The 22311-nt window shown below is 35.9% G+C and overlaps 2 protein-coding genes across 2 annotated transcripts; one reads left to right on the top strand and one right to left on the bottom strand.

Moving 5' to 3' along the window:
- The first annotated feature begins 5860 nt into the window (after positions 1–5860).
- Positions 5861–10434, top strand: LOC136850633 (uncharacterized). Its single transcript, XM_067124350.1, has 2 exons — positions 5861–7094; positions 10026–10434. The coding sequence occupies exon 1, from the start codon at positions 6132–6134 to the stop codon at positions 7035–7037; it is 906 nt and encodes a 301-aa protein (XP_066980451.1). The 5' UTR covers positions 5861–6131; the 3' UTR covers positions 7038–7094; positions 10026–10434.
- Positions 10435–13794: 3360 nt separating this feature from the next.
- On the bottom strand, positions 13795–18613 carry LOC136850628 (putative leucine-rich repeat-containing protein DDB_G0290503). The gene is made up of 2 exons (XM_067124333.1): positions 17337–18613; positions 13795–14550 (listed from the first exon to the last, which is right to left on the bottom strand). Exons 1-2 carry the CDS (start codon positions 18256–18258, stop codon positions 14321–14323), a joined length of 1152 nt encoding a protein of 383 aa, XP_066980434.1. The 5' UTR covers positions 18259–18613; the 3' UTR covers positions 13795–14320.
- Positions 18614–22311: the final 3698 nt, after the last annotated feature.

Genomic DNA, 22311 nt, shown 5'->3' with positions numbered 1-22311 from the left:
TTCATCTTCAAGCTGCAAAGCTACATGTAATCCTACCCCCAACCAGTTCAAGGATAGCAGACTTCTTAAGCAAATGACAAACCACAGTCTTCACCTTCCTCAGCTTAAGTTAAGCAACATGATAAGCTTATACAAGGTTATCAAGGATTTTAGGGAGTGGGCCCCCCTTCTGATAGGAGACTATGCCCAAGGTTATGTTGGGTTTGGACATGGTTTTTCAAGGTCTATGGACATTTTTAGGCAAGGTCAAGGGGTGGGAGGGGTATGCCAGTCAGGTAAGATGCAATGCTCTGTATTATGTAAATTAAGTTAGGTTACGATGTACAGTATCCTTGCAGATTTTTTATGCAAAGTTGAAAGAAGGCTCCTTTACCCAAGGCCAGTTTTATGTGGCTCCCTAAGTTAGGTTCGCATGTATCTATGTAATACAGTACTGATAGATTTTCCAGCTTATTTTTTTGTTTTTTTCTTTTGATTTTACAACATACATAAATCCCAATTTCAGCTTCTTCTCTTGTGCTTTTAGCATACTTCACTGTTGCTGTTGGTGCAATTCACCTCTTTATTTGTTTTTCCCCAACCTCAAATCCCCAATTTTCACACTGGAGTCCCACCGTCACTATTCAAGTATTGATATGATGTACAAATTCCTCACCAACATCAACACAAAATCAAATTACACTAGCAGTTGAATGATAATGGTTTAGGCATTTTGTCCTTATGGAGTGAAGAGCTTAAAATAACATTTATGATAATATATGAAATCTTTATCAACCTTCTTTGTCCACAGTGATGCTTTTTAACAATTTCTATACCCTCTTGGGCATTCTTCCCAAACCCTTAGATGCATACAATGTATGCAAAATAAAAAGGCATTCGTACAGTCTGTTTTTTTCCCTTTGAAGTAATAGTAAGGTGATGGTTTTAGCCATTTAAGATTCCAAAACTTCTCCCCATTAAATTACCAGATATTTTCAAACAACAGTATTCCCCACCATTCCCTTGATATGCCTTCAGAACAAGAATAGCTTTTGGCAATACAGCTTGGACTGTGAATAAGAAGGTTTAATGATTTAGATTTAGTACTATCCATACCTGAAAAACTACATTTGAAATCAATAATGGAACTACCATCTGCTATTCTGCCAATGTGGATTTATGTTGGGAATGGCCAGGTAAAGTAGGATGCTGCATCTGGGGTTATGTTTAGTTAGGGAAAGTTAGGTTACAATGCATCCCTGTAAGTGCCATTGTCATATCATTTAGCAACATCGTTTAACAAAGGCAAAGGTGGTCTCTTCATTACTGTATCTGATCCAGACCTACATTAGGTTAGAATGTATCCTTGTGGTCTGATTATAATTACCACATTTTCAAGTTTGTTACAACATGGATTTTCCTTGTTGCAAATTAATGATTACAAAATACACATATTATTTTTTCATCTGCTGGTCTTGCTTCATGAGCATAATTTACCATTCCTGTTGATTTTTCCATAATTTTTTGTCCTAACCCAACCAAATCCCCAGTTCCCAATGTTAGTCCCTCCATAACAAACCAGACAGGGGTAGAAAAGAAGCTTGCTAAAGAAAATGTTAATAATGCATGAACTACAAGTTAAGCAGTCAAAAACAAATAATATATATGGTGCATGTGCTCAGTGAAAGCTACCACTGTTTGGCAACAAATTCACCTATACAGTACTATTAGGCTCATTACCATTTAGGCTAGCAGATAAAGCCTTGGGGTAGAGGTAACGCACAAATGAGAAGTATACCAAACAACTGAAATAAGTCACAGAAATACAAGATTCGTGAGTTCGGAGATGATAATTAGTCATGCCATTCTAGTATTTCTGATGGTTGCTATGCATTCTTGTAGGCTACAGCATTCTTGTGCAGTATACCACTTGTTTTCATCCTTTCCCAACAAAACACCCCGTCTCCGACTGTGGTCCCTGACTTCTGTTACGCTGGATATCTGGGGAGTTACAATGTTGAGCAAGCACTTGCTGGGGACATAAATGTCAAACGCGTCAAAATCACATCAGTCTCAATAGGATATGATACACCTGCTTCCATTAACCTATGGTCTATCCTAGGTTTTAAATTGCCATTCACCGGCCATGAGTCCTCTCAGACCTACTTATCAGTCTGAATGTGTTGACACCTCGGGAAGGATTCACATTAAACAACCTAGCACGATACTGGACATGTAAACAAAACCCTATCCTAGGATAGTGGCCTAGGTTTGGCCTGCAATAATGATTTAATTCTGCCTGCTTTTTGCAGTGGGCTACCTGGCCCAAAGAGGGTTAACCTGATATTTATGTGAAACAACCAATTAAAACAGGTAATTACTTATCAAACTGTTGCGATTACTGAAGGTATTCATTCTCCCCGTGAGTTGACGAAGTCGTAACCAAGTACAATCCATCAATATGGCCGAATGTCAATATCAACAAGATTGGGTTGGAATGCAAACTGAGCTATCAATAATACCTAAACCGAGCATTGGAGATCACATTTTACATTTTATTCATTTTTACAGCAAGGATTTCTTTTCAAGGTTTGTTGTTGACTTTTATGGGGTCATTCTTTGGTTATTCAGCTTAAAACAACACCAAAGTTTTCTGTAAATTAATCTACCATAACTTGAACACAAGTGACTCATATATATAACATGATTTAGAACGAAATGACAGTTCCAGCAGAGGAAACATATTAAGAGGCCAGGTGTAAATTCGATTTCAGAAAATATTGTCGTCATTAAAAGGCAATGACATGTATTGTTTAACTAATGAGAGTTAATGCCCGCCATCATCTTTACTGTGTAGAGAAATATTTACTATGCATTTTACAAAAAGCCATATGTCTCTCTCTCTCTCTCTCTCTCTCTGTATATATATATATATATATATATATATATATATATATATATATATATATATATATATATATATATTTCTCTGCTATGACAATCCACAGCTTGCTAACATATGTTACTACTGCGCTCTGCAAAAGTTCTTCTGGTTTATTTCTTTTGGTTTTTATGAATATTTGACCCACGATGGTAATATATACAATATATATATATATATATATATATATATATATATATATATATATATATATATATATATATATATATATATATATATATATATATTACCATCGTGGATTAAAATACTCATAAAATCCGAAAGATATAAAGCCAAAATCACTAACTAATTTCAAACATGCATGATTGCTTTGCAGAGCGCAGTAGTAGTATATGTTAGCAAACTGTGGATTGTCATAACAGAGAAGTACACACACACACACATATATATATATATATATATATATATATATATATATATATATATATATATATATATATATATACATACACACATATGTGTGTGTGTGTGTTCATTGCATTGCTCGTGTGTATGTGTATAGCATATATGTGTGTTTGTGTACAGTACAAGGAGACTAGGGCGACGTCTTATGACAAATTAACTTGGCTTTATTAGCAACTTTTCGGAGCCTTGCCCCACTATAACAGCAGCCGAATACATTTAAAATTCAGTACGAAAGACTCATCCTAAAAACATCAACATACATTTATAGTAAAACCCACAAGACACAAAAGCTAAGAAAAATACCAACACGAGTAAAGGGAAGAAGGCGACTGGCGAGTGACTGATATTATAGAAGAGAAAGCGAAAGGTCCCAACTAAGTATGGTCAAGCCAGGTAAAGAAGGGTAGCGGTAGAGTGATTGTTCAGTTTTGGAACCACGTGTTTACGAAAAGCGATTCGAAGACAGCAAGCTGTTGAAGGGAAGACGCCCGTGTAAGGATTTTAGTATATTTATATATATTGTGTATTAAATTTTCATTTCTTTGTATGTTCTCGAATACTCGAGCATTCTGGAGATGACAACTGGACACTGTCTCATAATTCACCCCATATGGCTATCACATTGTTCGATTTTGGCCGTTGAATATCAGTGTTTTGTTAATGAATGCAAATTACTGGTAAGAAATCGGTTTAAAAAAGTAGACAAGTAGAATATAATAAAACGTTAACATGACAAATTATTAGAGTTTTATCAGAGAATATCAGTAAATACATCATTACGTTCTATATCTATCTATCTATCTATCTATCTATCTATCTATCTATATATATATATATATATATATATATTCTTTTTTTATATATATATATATATATATATATATATATATATATATATATGCTTTAAAAAAAATCACAGTATATGCACGTGACTTCATTGTATAAGCGAATCCCACAGGAAAATGACAGGCAGAAGTTCAGTACCAAGCTCTTTCACGTTTATTAACGCATCATCTGGGCACAAATGAGACAGATGAAAAGAAGATTACAAAGTAAACAAAAAGAACAAGAATACCAGATGGTCAATTGTCAAAGGGTAATAAACAGAAAGATAATCCAGGATAATCCGGGATTAAGTAGTCACAAACTAAAACATAGACCTAACTACAAGAAATGCGAAAGTTTATCCATACAAAATTCAAAAACATGAATAAAATTGAATACCAGATGGTCAATTACCCTTTTGTTTATTACCCCTTGGCAATTAACCAGCTGATATTCAATTTTATTCATGTTTTTGGAGTTTGTATGGATAAACTTTCGTATCTCCTGTAGTTAGGTCTATGTTTTAGCTTGTGACTACTTGATCCCGGATTATCCTGGACTATCTTTCTGTTTATTACCCTTTGACAATTGACCATCTGGTATTCTTGTGCTTTTTGTTCACTTTGTAACCTTCTCATCTGTCTCATTTGTGCCTAGACGATGCGTAAATAAACGTGAAAGAGCTTAGTACTGAACTTTTGCCTGTCATTTTCCTGTGGATTGTTATATATATATATATATATATATATATATATATATATATATATATATATATATATATATATATATATATATATATATATATATATATGTGTGTGTGTGTGTGTGTGTGTGTGTGTGTGTGTGTGTGTGTGTGTGTGTGTGTACAGTATATATATATATATATATATATATATATATATATATATATATATATATATATATATATATATATATATACTGTGTAAATATATAAAGTGTGATATTATATATAAGATAGTTTTGTTAGATATAGAATATATTTATATATGACCTGATATGAATGCTGTGTCACTACGAATATGATAAATCAAAATAAGGTCATTCTTTTTATTTAAGAACCAAATTTTGATGTGGTTCATTAAATTATGGCTTACCCAAAATAGGGACAAATCTTAATAGAGACAGAAATGGAATATAACATACAAATTCAGTACCATATATGAATTACGTAGTTATTAAGACTCTAAACTAAAAAAAATATTCTCTTTGTTCCTTTCTATTTTATTATTCAGAATTCTCCAAACTTCCTTTGTACTTCCTTATTGTCTATGGTCTTCGGATCTGGCAATGAAGATAGCCCGGTTGCCAAAGTTGCGACAGAAACTCTGGTGATGGTGGCAGCTGAGGTCTTGTAAAATCTGTCTTTTCCTTTCAGTTACTTCAGAAGATTGACTCAATTCAAGTTTTACTTGGACTTAGACTACCCTTTGTTTCAGTGCTTTGGTTTCATCTCCTCTCTAATGTAAAACCTCGGTCACGCTCTGTTTATAAATGTGTTGGTTTCGTAGACTTTGACAATGTATGTTTTCGTTGTGAATCTTCTGGAGAGAGAGAGAGAGAGAGAGAGAGAGAGAGAGAGAGAGAGAGAGAGAGAGAGAGAGAGATAATAAAGAGGCTATTGTATTTTGCCTACCCATGGATGGGGCCAGACTCATGCGCACGAGGAGTTCTGTTTACTTTAGTTATCTGGCAACTCTCACTCATAATACTGGCTGGCAACACAGCCTTTGGAATTCCCTCCGACGTTTCCCCTCTCAGGCTCCCATGCTCCCTCTTGCTCTCGCTCAGTCGGATCAGTTCATCGTAACGTGACAACGTGCGAAAGCTTGCTACACTCCACGGATTACGTTTATCATTAGCTTTCATTCTGGAAGAACTATAAAGACCACAGGTGGTGGCCTATCATCTGGATTATTGTCGATAATCTGCATCGAGGGTCATGTGGCTTCTCTTGATTGGTTGTATCACGAGTTTATTGCGGGCGAGATGTTCAGCTTCCGATACCTTTCAGGTACCCCAGGGTGGTTCCATTGTGGTCCTAGAAAGCGATACCAGCGTTCTACCAATTGAAGAATCATTAAAACAGTTTCAGAACCAACTTAAAGAATATTCCAACGACATTTCTCACAGACTGACAGCTCTCGAAGAAACCTGTAAAGAAAACGATGCAACCTCCTCTCATGGTTTCGAATACCAGGTACAAACGGAAGTTTTCAAGAACCCACTGCTAAATAAGATGCTAAAATCTGCACAAGAAAGAATGTCAGCCTTTGCGCAGATCTTCGAAGACGACCTTGCTCTGGTAATAAGCAATGCCAAGGACATTATTAGTGGACGTTTTGACGAGAAATTGACAGCCATACAGGACGCTATGGATGGTGTGCGCAGCGATATTGAAGAAATACCGAGCAGAAATGAAGCTGTCAAAGTTGAAGGCAGTGTCTTTAGACAGTATGCATTAAAAGTCAGTAAGGAAGATAAAATTTCTTTGCCCTGTAAAGAATTTTACGCAAATATGACAAGCAGTGTAGATGGCCAAATTCAAATGCTAACAGGTAGATTGAATAGCATGAGTGTTTGCACTGATCGTGGAAAGCACACTGAAGATAGCTTAGCAAGAGTGATGGAAGCTGAAAGAAAAATCGCCCAGATAAAGGATAACGTCACGAACGCAACAGTAACCAAATGCCCACTGCCACAACGAAGTATTTTATCAAACCTAGAATCTGCTGTTGAACGAAATAAGGATTCGATCGTAAACGCATCGGATAATTTGGAAGGTACAGAGACCAAAGTGCTGAGTTCCTTGGACAAATTAAAGAACACTTATTTTGCTTTGGTCTAGTGAATGTAGGCGGCCAAAACAGTATTCCGAGGAAGGCAGCAGAAATAACCATTCAAGGTAAGCCCCTGTGAAAGTAAATATCAACTATTGCTTAACCGGAAGAGTTTCCACTTTATTTTTTTTTATCTTGGTGTAAACAGAATATTTCACCTACTAACGCGCATATTCCAACTTTGTGGGGGGAAAATATTTTACGAACAAAATGGAGAGTATTTAATGGTCAAAAACCGTTAAAAGCCCTCTTTAATAACATCACCATTCTTTTGCGGTTTCTAGATACGGGGAGACATCTCTCAACTCACTCCAGTACCCACTGGAATGACATGAATGACATGGTACATTTAAGTACTACTTGCGATTTCTGAGCTTTCCCTGTCGCCCTGAACTTACATCATACGTTGCTGTGAGGTGTAACGAGGGAGAAGTACCGAAGTCTCTCTCTCTCTCTCCAGATCTTACGAGTGCTCGCGGGTTGCTTTTTCCAGACCTTAGCGTGTGCCACATTGTTTCTATAAGCTACTTATTAAAATTTAGAGTATGAACTCGGTGTAATATTTAGCAGATCAAATTAGATTCATCTCCACTTAAACTGCAGCACAAAATCACTAACATAAAATGAGGGAGGGAGGAATGAAACACATTTTTGAAATTTAAACTTAAAGTTAATCTTATTACTAAAGGATGAACAATGATGAATGATTGTATTCAAAATAAATGAAAACGGGTCGCTCAAAGGGAATTAAAACATAAGTGGTATTCTGATAATTAAAAATTACAAGTTCAAATGATAAGGCCAATCCCCCATTCTAAATAAAGACACACACACACACACACACATCACGACCCCAGATATCAGACAGCTGAAAAGTTGAGCTACATGTCTCTTATTTTGTTCTGGACTTAGGTTTTACAAGGAAGAGGGGCAAGTTGTCTAGACCTGGCTCACAAAGGTCATATTTTCGTAAATACTTACAGATAACAATCATGCATGTTGTTAAGAATATATTAAAAACAAACACTAATGATAATATCATGGTTAAATGCGATGGATTAATTGGATAGGGGTGGCAACGTGAATTTTGGTGATTTCATATCCATACAGCACTCTTATGCACATACACACAAGGAGGAGTAAACATCCACTCTTCTTTTTTCACCCCCTCTGACCTCTTGTCCTCTCCTAATGGGTTCACTAGCCGCAGATATAAACTTACTTCAGAAACCTCATTCACATATCACCATATACGATATTCGTAATACAGCTATTATGATCATAATAAATAGGTCGATTTCATTTTCTTAAATGTAAAGGTGAATAACTAACAAGTTTCATAATTGCAGCATGGTAGTCCAAACCTCGTTACTTACGTCTATTGATGCTCAAGGTAAACGACCCGGTACTTTTATGGTAACATCTTGGTGTCATATATATATATACATATATATATATATATATATATATATATATATATATATATATATATATGTATGTATATATATATATATATATAATATATATATATATATAATCAACACACAATCACGTGTGGAACAGAAATAAATTTCTGATCAACTGAAAGGCAAGGGCGCTGCCCTTAGGCCATACAAGTCATAAAAGAAGTTGGAACCTGAGTGCCAATGCATACAAGGAATTAACTAGGCAAGCTAACTGCTTGGATACCAGCGTGTTTTCCCCAACTTCCCGGCTCAGCAGAGAGTTAGCTTGCACAGTTAATACCTTGTGTGCAGTGGCACTCGGGTTCCAACTTCTTTTATGACTTGTATGGCCCAGTGAGCAGCGCCCTTGCCTTTCAATTGAAAGACCTGGGTTCGATCCTGATGTGAGTCAGATATATATATATATATATATATATATATATATATATATATATATATATATATATATATATATATAATTAATAAGGATGCAGACACATATCCACAACATTTGCCACGGATGAAACTTATACAAAGGGTATATCAATACAGTTCTTGTCAGTCTGTTACCTGCCAAGGGATAATTCACGATAAAAAACAAAATCAATAACCTCTTATGACAAACAGACGTTGTTAAACAAAATTCTATATTGGATGAGGAATAGGTCCCAAGAAAATTTATTATCATACTGAAATATTGTCTAAGGAGTATTCTGAAGGAACTCTCCAATAGTTGCATTTTAAGGCCGGGTCAGTTACTTCTCGATAAACCTTAAAATGCAAAAATATTAACATGTCAAGTAGTTAGTACTTGAGTATTAAATTGCAGACGGGAAATAATGAAGTAACTGACCCGGACTAAGACTGGTTGGTTGGTTCAGATTAAGCTGGAATGTGTCAACACGGAGAACTACAAAATTAACCTAAACAGACATAGAATGTGAATAATCACTTCTCTGAGGCGGCTCAATAGGGAGATGTGTGAAAGAGGGCAGGGGGCCCCGATTTGAACCTCCAGACTCTGCCCCAACTAAGAGAGACCAACGAACCAACACGGTGATGTCTGAGATGTTTTAGGAAACCAGTAGAAAATAAGTAATGGCACTTGGGATGAAAATGTCCTAACTTTAGAATAAAGCTTTATCATAAATGGACCCAATTTGCTTCTTGTAACCTGAAAGGTTTAAGACATGCCGAAGTCATATGCACACACGTAGGCACACATACATACGTACTTACATATACTGTATACCTCCATACATTCATACACACACACACACACACACACACACACACACATATATATATATATATATATATATATATATATATATATATATATATATATATATATATATATATAGATAGATAGATAGTAGATAGATAGATAGATAATAATCTGTAATTTGAAATAGTCACTTGTATGATGTATATAAATGCATTCATTCCAGAGAATTAAATATCTCTAATCATTGTATAAACTGTTTTGTTGTATTGTTATCTGCCTCAGTCATTCACTTATTCATTCATCCTTGTATTTATTTATTCCAGATATCAAACCAGCGTGAGAAAGCTTAATGACTCCTTAACCACTGATTCGTAACTGGTGAGCAGTCGTTCGTCTTGTGATCTGCAAGATTTTGAAGATTCTTATCTCTTCTGATCAACACTAAAACGTGTTGGTGTTTCTGAAATTCATCCAAGCAAGAATTTTCTTTGAATGGCAAATCCAATCGCACTGAACTCTAGAGATAGACAAAACTAAAATTATTACAACGTTAATGAGTCTATTGCACCCACCCACATCCCTGCTACCAAGGTGGCTCAGAGAAGAGAACTAGACCTAGGTTGAGGAAAGGAGTTTCTCTTCGAGCAAATATATTGGAGATCAGCATTTTATTAACAATTTCATCTGTGAGAATTACACAGAACTTTGTTTACTAATAAAGGTTGTTTAACATTCTTCTTTTATTAGCTTTCCTTACAAAAGGGGAATCCGGACGAAAAAGTGTTGAATATTTTCCTAAGTAGATTTTCTATACTGCTTTGAAAGAGGTCCTGCAGTGGATCTGTTGTCTGGCGTATTAGAAAAAAAAAAAAAAAAGATGAGTACCCGAACGCCAATTTCTATCACCAGAGACATTCCGTAAGGGAAAAATAACTATGGCTGATAAAAATCTTAATACGTGGCTCGGATGAGAACTTTGAGTGGCGGAATTTCACAGGGGGCCCTTTGCTTCATTCGGCTTTGGGGGCGCTGGGGATGAATGGAAGTATAGTTTATGAGTTGGAGAACTAGGTACTGAATTTCATTGTGACATAGTTAAATAAACCAATTAAAGTTCAGTAATTATGGATATATCTTCCAAGCATACTTTTGAAAGCCTCTACTTGTGCCTGGGAAAGTCACAAAATGTATCACCTACTTATCCTCATTTTGTTATAACTGATAAAAACGGCGGGTTTCACTGATGACGAGTCATCTTACAGAGACTCAGTATCTTTATATGTTCTGATCAAGAGGATCGTTCGCTTATCTGTATTTTCTATTATTATATTTTTTTAACAGATACAAATAAAATATTAGGACAAACTTTTCTTCTTTTTTGACATTCAATAATCAAGAAAGTAGACAAATATAATTAGAGATCAATTTATTGTACTCTTATATCTAAGAGATCAATTAATCCTGACATTTACCAAACAGTGTTTAGTGCTAGCACCTCGAAGTAGGTGATGCGTAGACAAGCCAAAATAGCACCGATTGTCTTTAGGAAAACGAGGTGAAAAAATGGGTGGAGTTATCGGAAAAAGAGGCGGAGCGTTTTTGAGTTGATGCAGTCCTTGTTTCAAAGATTCCACTTTCAGTTTAAGATGGCCTTTGGTAAAAACTCGTTCCCGTGCTGTATGTTCCATGGTTCCACTGCAATTTATGGGCCAGTTGTGATACTTAAGCTTCTAAACATTTTTAATGTTCGTCGGTGGCAAGCCTTGGTCGATATGATGAAAATCATTAATGAAACTAAACTGTCTGGGATTTCATGTAAAGTTAATAATCTTCAAAATTGGCACCATAGCTGTTATAAGCCTAAGTGGTACTATGCAAGGACTCTTTCTGTTCTGGAAAGAATCAAGACCTATTACAGAAGTTCACACAGACGAGAAAGTTTGTCATCCTTAGCCGAATGTCAGTTGCCAGAAATCACTTGAGCAACTGAAAATGTTAAACATTGTTTGGTGAAAGTGACAGAGATGTTTCTGTTAAGATGTGATTATAGAATTCACGGACCAAAAGAAACCTGCAGGGGAAAGACGAACGGAGAAGTCCCACAGCAAAAGAGAGAGGTAAAGTTATATGCTAATTCTTATACTGGTAGTACCGGTGTAGCAGGAAACTATTCCCCCCTGACTGAAATTTCCCCCGGGAAAATTAGCCTAGGATTGATTTCCCCCCGGGAATAACAGCCCAGACTGTTTTTCCCCGGGGGGAATTTTGGACCTAGGATATTTTTCCCACTCTAGGCGATTTCTCCCCCCTCCATGTAGGCTATCCACCTTTCCGGCGTGTTAAGTACAAGCCCGTTGGGGATTTCCGTATAAACATAAACAAAAGACTGTAAGTAACGAAGATAATGACCCCCAAGAGGTAGTTTAGTCGTGATGATAATTATCCTGTGTGGCAGGCTGTCGTTGCTACACGTCGTCGCCAAAACCATACTCTTATAACAGTAGTGGGGTTGGAGGAATCTTGGGCCAGAGGGGGGAATATTATCCTGGGACGAAATTCTTGCCGGGGGAAATATATCCTGGGCCATATTTCAACCGGGGGGAATTTCGGACAGGGGGAAATACAGACTGTTACACCGGCCCTACACTGAAATGCAGTGAACTTTTATTGGTTTAATATTTATGTTTTCGAGTAATGGCTGAGCCGGTGTTGTCCTATTTCAATCGGCAAAATGATATCGGGTGATTGTTTTTTATCTAAGACATACCGTAGTATTTTAAAGTAATTGAGAGACTGAAGCACTGAGAAGTTTTATATTTTGAAGACGACAGCTACGATTTAGTATATGATAAAACATGTAGGCCTAGTTGTCAACCAAGTCTTACTCGTTCAGCGGCTGAGACTTTATCTGTGGCTGAGACCTCTTAAGACAGTGAGGATGAAATAAATTTCAGTTATCTTTTATTATCATTATCATGAATATGGTTCCGTATTCTGTGTACTAACGTTAAATCATCAAAACCAAGATCTCAACGCCATTTCTGCTTACCCCATTTTTATAGGCCTAACACAAAAGATTCGTTGACGAAGAAAAAATAACAAGTTGCTAGGTAATTCCACAAACCTAGCAACATCCACGAAAAATATGAGTAAATGTCCATACATCCGCATAGACTTATGTATAAATAGATCACCAGACATTCTGCATGCATGTAAGAGCAGTCATTTATGAAAAAATATGAAACCATGATTGTTACTAGGTAATATCAAGCTATGGCTGACCTATAAAAACGAATAAAAAAAATAGTGGTTTCATAACCACCGAAATAAGGTATTTTTTTATTTCAGCTAAACTATAACCCTTTAAATTAAAGAAAATATTATCAGTCGATCCTAGTAATATGTGCTTTTAAAACTACAGAGCTACTTAGGTATATTTGTTGCAGACACAGACACGATATATATATATATATATATATATATATATATATATATATATATATATATATATATATATATATATATATATATATATATATATATATATATATATGTGTGTGTGTGTGTGTGTGTGTGTGTGTGTGTGTGTGTGTGTGTGTATATATATATATATATATATATATATATATATATATATATATATATATATATATATATATATATATATATATATGAAATATATATATATATGGGGAGGCTGGAGATTTAGTAGAGATTTGCGTGAGATACAGAACAGGAAAAAAGTATGTGACGGGAATGTCATAGGGGCCCTTTGCGTTTCAGTGTCTCAGGCGATATATATATATATATATATATATATATATATATATATATATATATATATATATATATATATATATATATATATATATATGCATATATACACTTACACTCCTCAGGACAGTTTGGACATTATAGAATGTGACAAGTTAAACCTTTCACAGAGCCATTTGATTTATTAAACTTAACGCTGAAAATGCTGTATAATTTACGCTTTGTTCGGAGCTCACTGGGGTGGTTTGCATCTCACACATATCTGCATGAAAATAATCATCCCACTTTTGAGTAACATCTGGGTAGAAACAAAACAAATAACTTTACTATTTTTTATTTCTTCTTTTGTTACATACTGACCTATAGGCCTAAATATTAAGGATATTTCAAGAGGGCCTTCCAAGTACATATCTGTATATTTCAAAATGTAAAGACTTTCATTTTAAACCACAGTCGTCTCGAAGTCTGTTTTGTTCAGCTAACTAAATCTGAAAACAGCTTGCTTGATACTGGTGACAGATAGCCGATTCTGTAGTGGTTTAGTCTAAAATAAAACGCAGATTCATAAGATTGCCTTTTTTTTTTCTTAAAGGGCGAATTGATGAAAACACTGTAAGGTAAGGCTCACTCAAATAAACACAAACAGCCTAAATCTCTTTGCTCAGAAGTTCAGAACCTTTACAGTTAAGTGACTACAATACCAATGCATCAAGAAAAACATTGAACCAAAACATCGTGATATACAGCGTCTGTACGAGTCAAATACGTTGTTATGTTTCTCTTCTGAGCCTCTAATCAGTTACTGAGTTATTGCAAAGAAATTCATGACCCAAAAGCATCGTATCTAAGCAGAAGGTCTCAGTGACCTAAGAGCCTGCAGTACAGGCACAGTCCGCGGCCCGATGTAGTGAGGGAGAGAGGACAGAAGACCAGCTTCTTGGCAGGAGTGACAGCAGTGGAAGGCAACGAATTCCAGGTGGCACTTCTGGAATCGGACGGCCGCCTGGCACACATTCAGCGATCTTCCAGATCCAACGAACGTACTGTCGATGCAGTCAACTGGCTCAGACCTTCCTGTAATGAAATGAAGAAAAAATGGAATCATACAGATTATCTATTTTATGTTAGAGTAATTACAGAAGAGTCGAGTTTATAATATGGTATTCTCTGAATCAGCGAATAGCAGTGTCATCTCACATAATATGGTTAAGAACATCAGATACATGACACTTTTTTTCTATAAAAAATTATCATCCTTGATAATTCTCTTTCAAACTCGCGATCAAAGATATCCAAAAAAATTCTGATCAAATCATACAGGATTCCATATCCCGATAAATAAAAGAGATTGATTTGACATGTGCATTGTTATCACTCCAAATGCAGTCGCTTCACCAACTATGCGCATTACTTCAAGATTTATGTAATCAAAACTATTTATGAAACACGTACGCACACACACACACATATATATATATATATATATATATATATATATATATATATATATGTGTGTGTATATATATATATATATATATATATATATATATATATATATATATATATATATATATATATATATATATATATATATATATATATATATATATATATATATATATATATATATATATATATATATACACATTCCGATATTCCCAGTGTCTTTACTCAAATCCTTTTTTTTTAGTCTTGTCAAATTTACTTTTTTTTTATTTTGAAGAAAAATAAAACAAGGCGCAAATGGCCGCTACATTCGTTTATTTATATGTAAACCTTAACTCCAATAAAGCATTAAGCAAATCACGCTAAATAGAACATAGATCCTAAAATTATAAGAAAGTGTGGTTTACTATATATTTAGCGGAAAAATAGGAGATCACAGATCATGGGCGTATGTCAAACAATGTCATAGCCTTGAGGGGCTCAAACTCCTTATATTATTCGAGAGGCATACACAGGAGCTGTCCCTTCACTGTAGGAAACGTGATCAGTCTTCCTCGGGCATCGGTCATTGCTTTTTGTTTGTAGTTAAGTATACCTTAGTTTAACCAGACCACTGAGCTGATCAACAGCTCTCCTAGGGCTGGCCCGAAGCATTAGACTTATTTTACGTGGCTAAGAACCAACTGGTTACCTAGCAACGGGACCTACAGCTTATTGTGGAATCCGAACCGCATTATACCGAGAAATGAATTTCTATCACCAGACATAAATTCCTCTAATTCTTCATTGGTCGGTCGGAGACTCGAACTCGGGCTTAGCATAGTGCTAGCCGAGAACTCTACCGATTCCACCAACGAGGAACTTTTTTTTTGTTTGTAAATGACGCCGTAAACTTTGCACTACCACTGCATAACTCGCCAGACTCGAAACCACGGTAATACAGTAGCCTATACTCTTCTCTTCCGATTTTTTCTTTCATTGCGACGCTTGTACGTTATCGATCGTGATGCTGGATCCCTATGGAATTTTGAGAGGCTGTTTATCGCAAAATTTTTATATGCTTAACATAGAATATAACGAAAGACAAGTGGAATTCGTCAGCTAATAGCAGTGGCATTTTACTTTTAATGTTGCAAATAATTTTCAAGAACTGGGAATCAAAGAGAACAGCTTGACTTCCTTATCAAAGTATTTTTCGTTTACTGATCTTCAGGTTCAGCTAACCTGACTAAAAGATGTCACTGATGGCAAATCGTGGATCTAGAACATAACAGACAATATCTGGTCCAATTCTCTGACTTGATCTTTCTTAGATGAGCCGATTCAGGAGTTTGCTTATAAAGGTATACAATACAATATACACTCTTGTCATTATCATCATCGCCTCCAACGCCGTATGACGCATACACACACTCACACACACGCACACACACACACACACACACACACACATATATATATATATATATATATATATATATATATATATATATATATATATATATATATATATATATATATATATATATATATATATATATATATATATATATATATATATATATATAAAGTGTGTGTGTGTGTTTGGTGTGAGTGTGTATGATGCTCTTTTCAAATCCTGATTAAATCTTGAATATGTAACTGTTACGACCTAGAAACTCCACTTTTTTTACATATTGTATGTTAAGCAAACAAAAATTCTGCAGTATTCGACCTCTTAAAATTACTTACTGACGCAACATCATAATAGCATAAAGCACTCCATAATAATAGAAAATAAAAGTAATTCTGATGAAAATATTATATTATCGTCATGTAGAGTCCGACAAGATAATATGCAGTGACAGGCGACAACCTATGGCTTCATTTGCAAACAAAGGCGATGACTGATTTCGATAGAAGATCGATCATGACGTCCTACAATGAAGAATCAGGTCCCCCGCTCGTTTCTCGAATAAAAAGTTCGAGCCCGTAACGTCATGACACTTTTGACATTTGCCTATGAGCTACGAACTGTCATTCATCATCCATCAGCCGCTGTATGGCAGCCGACAGTGTGCTCTCTCTCTCTCTCTCTCTCTCTCTCTCTCTCTCTCTCTCTCTTATCATGTCAGGACCTGTAATATTTAGCCTGAGCGAACAGAGAGAGAGAAAGAACGAGTTTCTGAATCTTTGGATAATAATGAACGGGTTATATCATACTATTTACCTATACATTATATATTATATTTTGTTTTGTTTTCATCAAAAAATGAAAAAGGTAATGTTAACAAGAATATTTTTACTTTTAAAGAGAAACTTTATGCTATCAGCTAATCATGTACTAAGCTAACTTTTCGTAAAACCAACTGAATGAAAATAAGAGTAAAGCTGAGATATCTATGCGTAAAGTAATAGCTACATTTTATACTTACCAGGGGTAGAGTGAACTTGTACCTGTGTCTCTTCCACGGGGTTGGCTTTTTCTTGGTACTCCTCCGCAAGGTTTTCCATTTCTTCTAGCTTATCCAGGAATGACTTTTGCATGTTGTGAACTAAGGTATCAAGAGCCGTTACCAAGTTAGAGTTGTCACCCATATTATCGTCTAACTTTCTTATCAGCTCAGTGATGTCGTTCATGGTTGAGGAGCACTGGGAGTTTCGACTGTCGTTCCTCAAATATTCGTACACCTCTTCTAAAACGAGGTCTGATTTGGTTAGTTTGCCTAAAATTTCCTCTAATTTCGACGTGTCATCACATCTGGATTGATTTTCATAAGTAGAGAAGGTCTCCTCTAACTTAGCCTTGAGCTCGCTGTAATGTTCCTGCATCTCTTCTTTGGTGGGTAATTGAGCCATGTCATTTCGGATACGTTCTGTCACATTAAGTGCGATTACTGTTAAAGCGTTCTCCAAGCGACGCAAGTCTTCCTTTGTGACCTTATCAAGTAGTTGTCCCTTTAGGCTAGCGATCTCACTGTGAAGAGGCTGTAACTTCACGTCCAGCTTTTTCAAAGTTTCTTCCAAAGCCTCGGAAATTTCCTTGCGGATCTTCTCTGTGGTTGCATTTGAGAAGCGCAACATTTTGTCTTCAAATTGAGCCATTCCCTTTTCAAAAATTTCTTGATCTGTGCTTATAGCAATATCACTGCGTTCTGTGGCACGTTGCTGACACGTTTCCTTCAACCTTTCGAATTTACTTTCAATAGTCTCTTTATACGTGGTAAGTTCCGATGTCAGTATCTGAAGGGAGTGACTGATTTCTGGAAACATGTTTTCTGTTTCTCTCTGACCCTCTAGAGGGCTGGTAGAAGCCCCCACGACCACCAGACACACAGAGAAAAGCAATGCCTTCATCGTAAGAGTAAAGGGTCACTACGATTTAGAAAAAAAAGGGAGTCTTGCTTCTTGGCTTAACGCTGGATGCAAGCAGTTCTTTCTTCCCTAACAACAAACCGTCTACACTCACTCTGGCTCACGGGTGAGAGGGAACTGAGCCTGCGCAGCACAGCACAGCACAGCGAGCCCTGAGGGGAACGGTGATGTCTTGACGAGCGTTCGTGCCCTCAGAGCCCCTACAGTTAGGAACGTCAGCGGGTACCCAACATTCGTCAGCCCATGATGTTGGTCTTAACTGAAGTGTCCTTATGCCAACGCGGGTTTATTCCGTAGACAGGCCGTTGTTGATCCTGACTGTCAAATCGTCATACTTATGCGATTTGAGAAGTCAGACATATACTGTACATGATATTCGCAGAATTAGTTGTTTACGCTTATATTTTTATGTTTGCAAAATATTTATAAATTCATCGGTAGATAATGTCAATCTTACAGCACCGTGCTAAAATATTTTGAAAATTTAGGTTTACATTTTTCAAAACTTTTCCATATACATCTACAACATCGTTTCTTCTTATCTAGACCTTATTTATTGTATATATCCAGCAACCAAAAGGGCATAGCGCTTCTTTGCATTTCAGTTTTAGATTCAAACTCCAACATAACTTTTTTAGTTGAGTGCTCACATTTAATACCAACTATTTCCGGTACGAGATCCATCATTCAAGTCCATACTTGTGTGATGTATGGAGAAAAATACATGGCATGCCAAATGGTTTCCTATCTCTAAACATATATCACAGAATTCGACAAGTTTAAAAAAAAAAAAAAGCATTTTTCAGTCTTTCCATTAAGTCTGTTATTTTTTTGTAAGACTCAATATATCGTACCGTAATTTGATCGAGGATGTTTCCATTTAAATAGGGGATACTTTTTTTCTCAAAAAGGGGTTTATGGGATGGTTTAACAGTTGGTTTATGGGACTGTTTAACAATGATCATTATTATTATTATTATTATTATTATTATTATTATTACATTCAGTAGATGAAACCTATTCACATGGCACAAGCACACTAAAGGGGCCATTGACCTGAAATTCGAGCTTCCAAAGAGTGTTGGTTTCAATCTCCCACCACAGTCCCCACATTGCAGCAGTAATTGATCACGATACAGAGCCATTGATTTTTCATCGCCCTGGGGGAGACGCGAACCCGCGGCATGTGAGTGGCATGTCACGACACTCACCACTATACCAGCGGAGCAGCTAATAACAAATATAATAATTATATTAACCTTGGCGTTTGTTTCAGCTAGAGACAATATGTAGATACAGATTTCAGATACTGCTTGCTGAAAAGGAAGAGTGAACGGCAATTTTTTGCTAATAATAATAATAATAATAATAATAATAATAATAATAGTTTATGCAGTATGGACAAGGGTGGCAGCGAAGGGATAGCTACTGAGTTCACAATAGTATACCGTAAAGATGCTGTAATATTTCTTAATGATTATAATAATTAAGACAACACTATCATTGGCCGTAATATGCAACTCAAAGAAAAACAATATAAAGCAGTATCGCTAATACAACAGGACATATATATATATATATATATATATATATATATATATATATATATATATATATATATATATATATATATATATATATATATATATATATATATATATATATTATATAAATGTTGTGTGTGTGTGTGTGTGTATAAAGATACGATAGTGAACAAAAAAGTGTAAGAAATAAACAAGTATACACAGTAATTGAGGCCATTCATGGTGTGAAAACTAAAAAAAAGTCACAATGAAATAGATGCCTCATATCCCATCTTTCCCCACAATTTAGATCTCACTTCACTGTTTCAGATGTTTTGTATAAGCTGACTGCTGCTATTTCTTAGTCGGGTGATCAGACCGGACACGGTTCGCCCAACAACGATTTTTAATTTACGAGAATCCATGTAAATTACAACATTTATCAGCTTTGTCTGCTGTCAGAGTATCTTTGCAAGCTTTTCATCTACTCGTCAAAGGCTTTTCGCGTGTCCATCCTAAAATTTCCATTAATGAGGCAGCGAACGAAGTTGTCTGACGTATTCAAGTAAATTGGCACATTTGTTATCATTACTTGTGAGATTCTTTTCAGCCGATATTTTGAACCTCGAAGAAAAAAAAAAATGCGTTGGATATGAATATACTTTACATCGACTATTTGTCTTTTTTCATGATGACGCGAATAAAATTATGTTTATGTGCTGGTATGTACTTTTGCTTATCTTAAATTTTAACAAATATTTGTTTAAAAATAATTCATTTTTTACAAGGGACACATGTCAGTCGTTTCAAAGAAATTTTCTAGTGACTTATGTGTATTTATAGAAAGAAAACGTCAATAACTCAATCAAGTTAAACCCTGAAACTTGGCAAGATGTCTGTAAGTTGTTTTTATCCTATTTTGACTGTTGCTGCGAGGAGTGGTGCTCTTGGAAACTTTGTCAGTTTTTAGTCTTTGTTAGCGATGTGATCATCGCCACAGAAATGTGCAGATGATCGACTTATGATTGATATTTTCTCTACCAAGATGAGAAGTGAAGCAGCTGCTAGCCTTAACAACAGATCTGGAACGGATCAGTTACTGGTGCTGCCAGTTTATATGACGATAAACTCCAGCCAGACCAAAGCCATTGCCTGATTCTACCATTCTTTGAACTTATTTCCTACGGTATTTGAACGTTTGCAACTTTCCGGGATTTTCAGTTGGTCTTCGGAAGGGATGATTTCTCATTTCCCAAAAGGGTAATTAGGATTTAGACACCATGAGAAGATAATCCTGTAAGCTCTAATTCAACAGAGATCGTTTGCTATTAGCTAGAGCCTTAACACCTGAGAAACTATGGCGTGCTGCGCACTTTGCAGAACTTCACCATCCATATTCCCAAAAGTCTTTGATTCTCTTTACATAAAAACCGTGAAATGGTCATCTTGCTACCTTGCATCGCTGCCTTTTTTAATTTGTTATATATTCTTTACTGACGCCTCTCTTTTTTTCTTCATATTAGGCATATTCCATTCTGCATCTGGCTTTACTCGTACTGACATGTTTGCTTCTTGCAATAACACTGGCTTTGGGAAATTTCTTTGGGCCCATTCGTGCACCAAAGCAATGAATAATACAAGACTTCCCCTTCAAGGAACGAGTAAATTTGTACTTGGAAATCAATTCAAATCAACGAGTTGACTCATCAGCCCATTATCCTTGGGTCATAATTATGGCAGAGGGGCATTGGTCGCTGATCATCAGTGTATGTTAAGTTCGATCTCTCGATCATTGTGCACAAGTGCAATGACCTATCCATTAGGCCTACCTCTGATGCCCAACACGGACCATTTAAGAGCAAAGAAACAAGAAGTATATAGAAAGCGCTTGTTTGTCAATGAATGCTAGGAAGATCTCTGGTGCGCAGTTTCTGCTGTGTTTCTTAAAAGTATGCGGCCAGAGCAAGCTCACCCGCATTGAGAATGACATCAACGAGAATGAGGGACTCAGTGGCGCCATTGAAGGAAAATTTTACGCTCTGGTATAATCCAGATGGACGTTTATATGATAACTCGGCTTGGTTTTCCCAAGAATCATTTCTTGGATAAATATTGTTGGAGGAACAAAACTAACTAGAACATGTATAAGTTTTCTTTTAAGTGAAAGAATCGTGGGATTATCAGAGGTTGATGCACATACTATATAAAAGTATGGAATAAAGATTTCTACGGAATTATAAACAGTAATTATTGTTGATTTTATCATGACTTAGCGAACTTTGCCCTTCACACGACAAGAATGAGTTGCAAAAATTGAATCACGAGAGTATTTTGTTCATCTTAGTTTAGCGGGAACAATTCAGAGAGACATCTTTTCAGCCTTGTGATCCTAAACGTGAAGCAATCTGACGTCAGCAGAATGAGATATTTCCTGTTTACGGAGAACGGATTCCGAAGGCTATTACGAGCATGTCAATCTTGGGAACTGTAATGGTGTAACATGCTCGTAAAA

Source organism: Macrobrachium rosenbergii, chromosome 22 (assembly GCF_040412425.1).
Source record: "Macrobrachium rosenbergii isolate ZJJX-2024 chromosome 22, ASM4041242v1, whole genome shotgun sequence".
Lineage (NCBI taxonomy): Eukaryota > Metazoa > Arthropoda > Malacostraca > Decapoda > Palaemonidae > Macrobrachium > Macrobrachium rosenbergii.
This window is presented reverse-complemented; position numbering and strand designations above follow the sequence as displayed.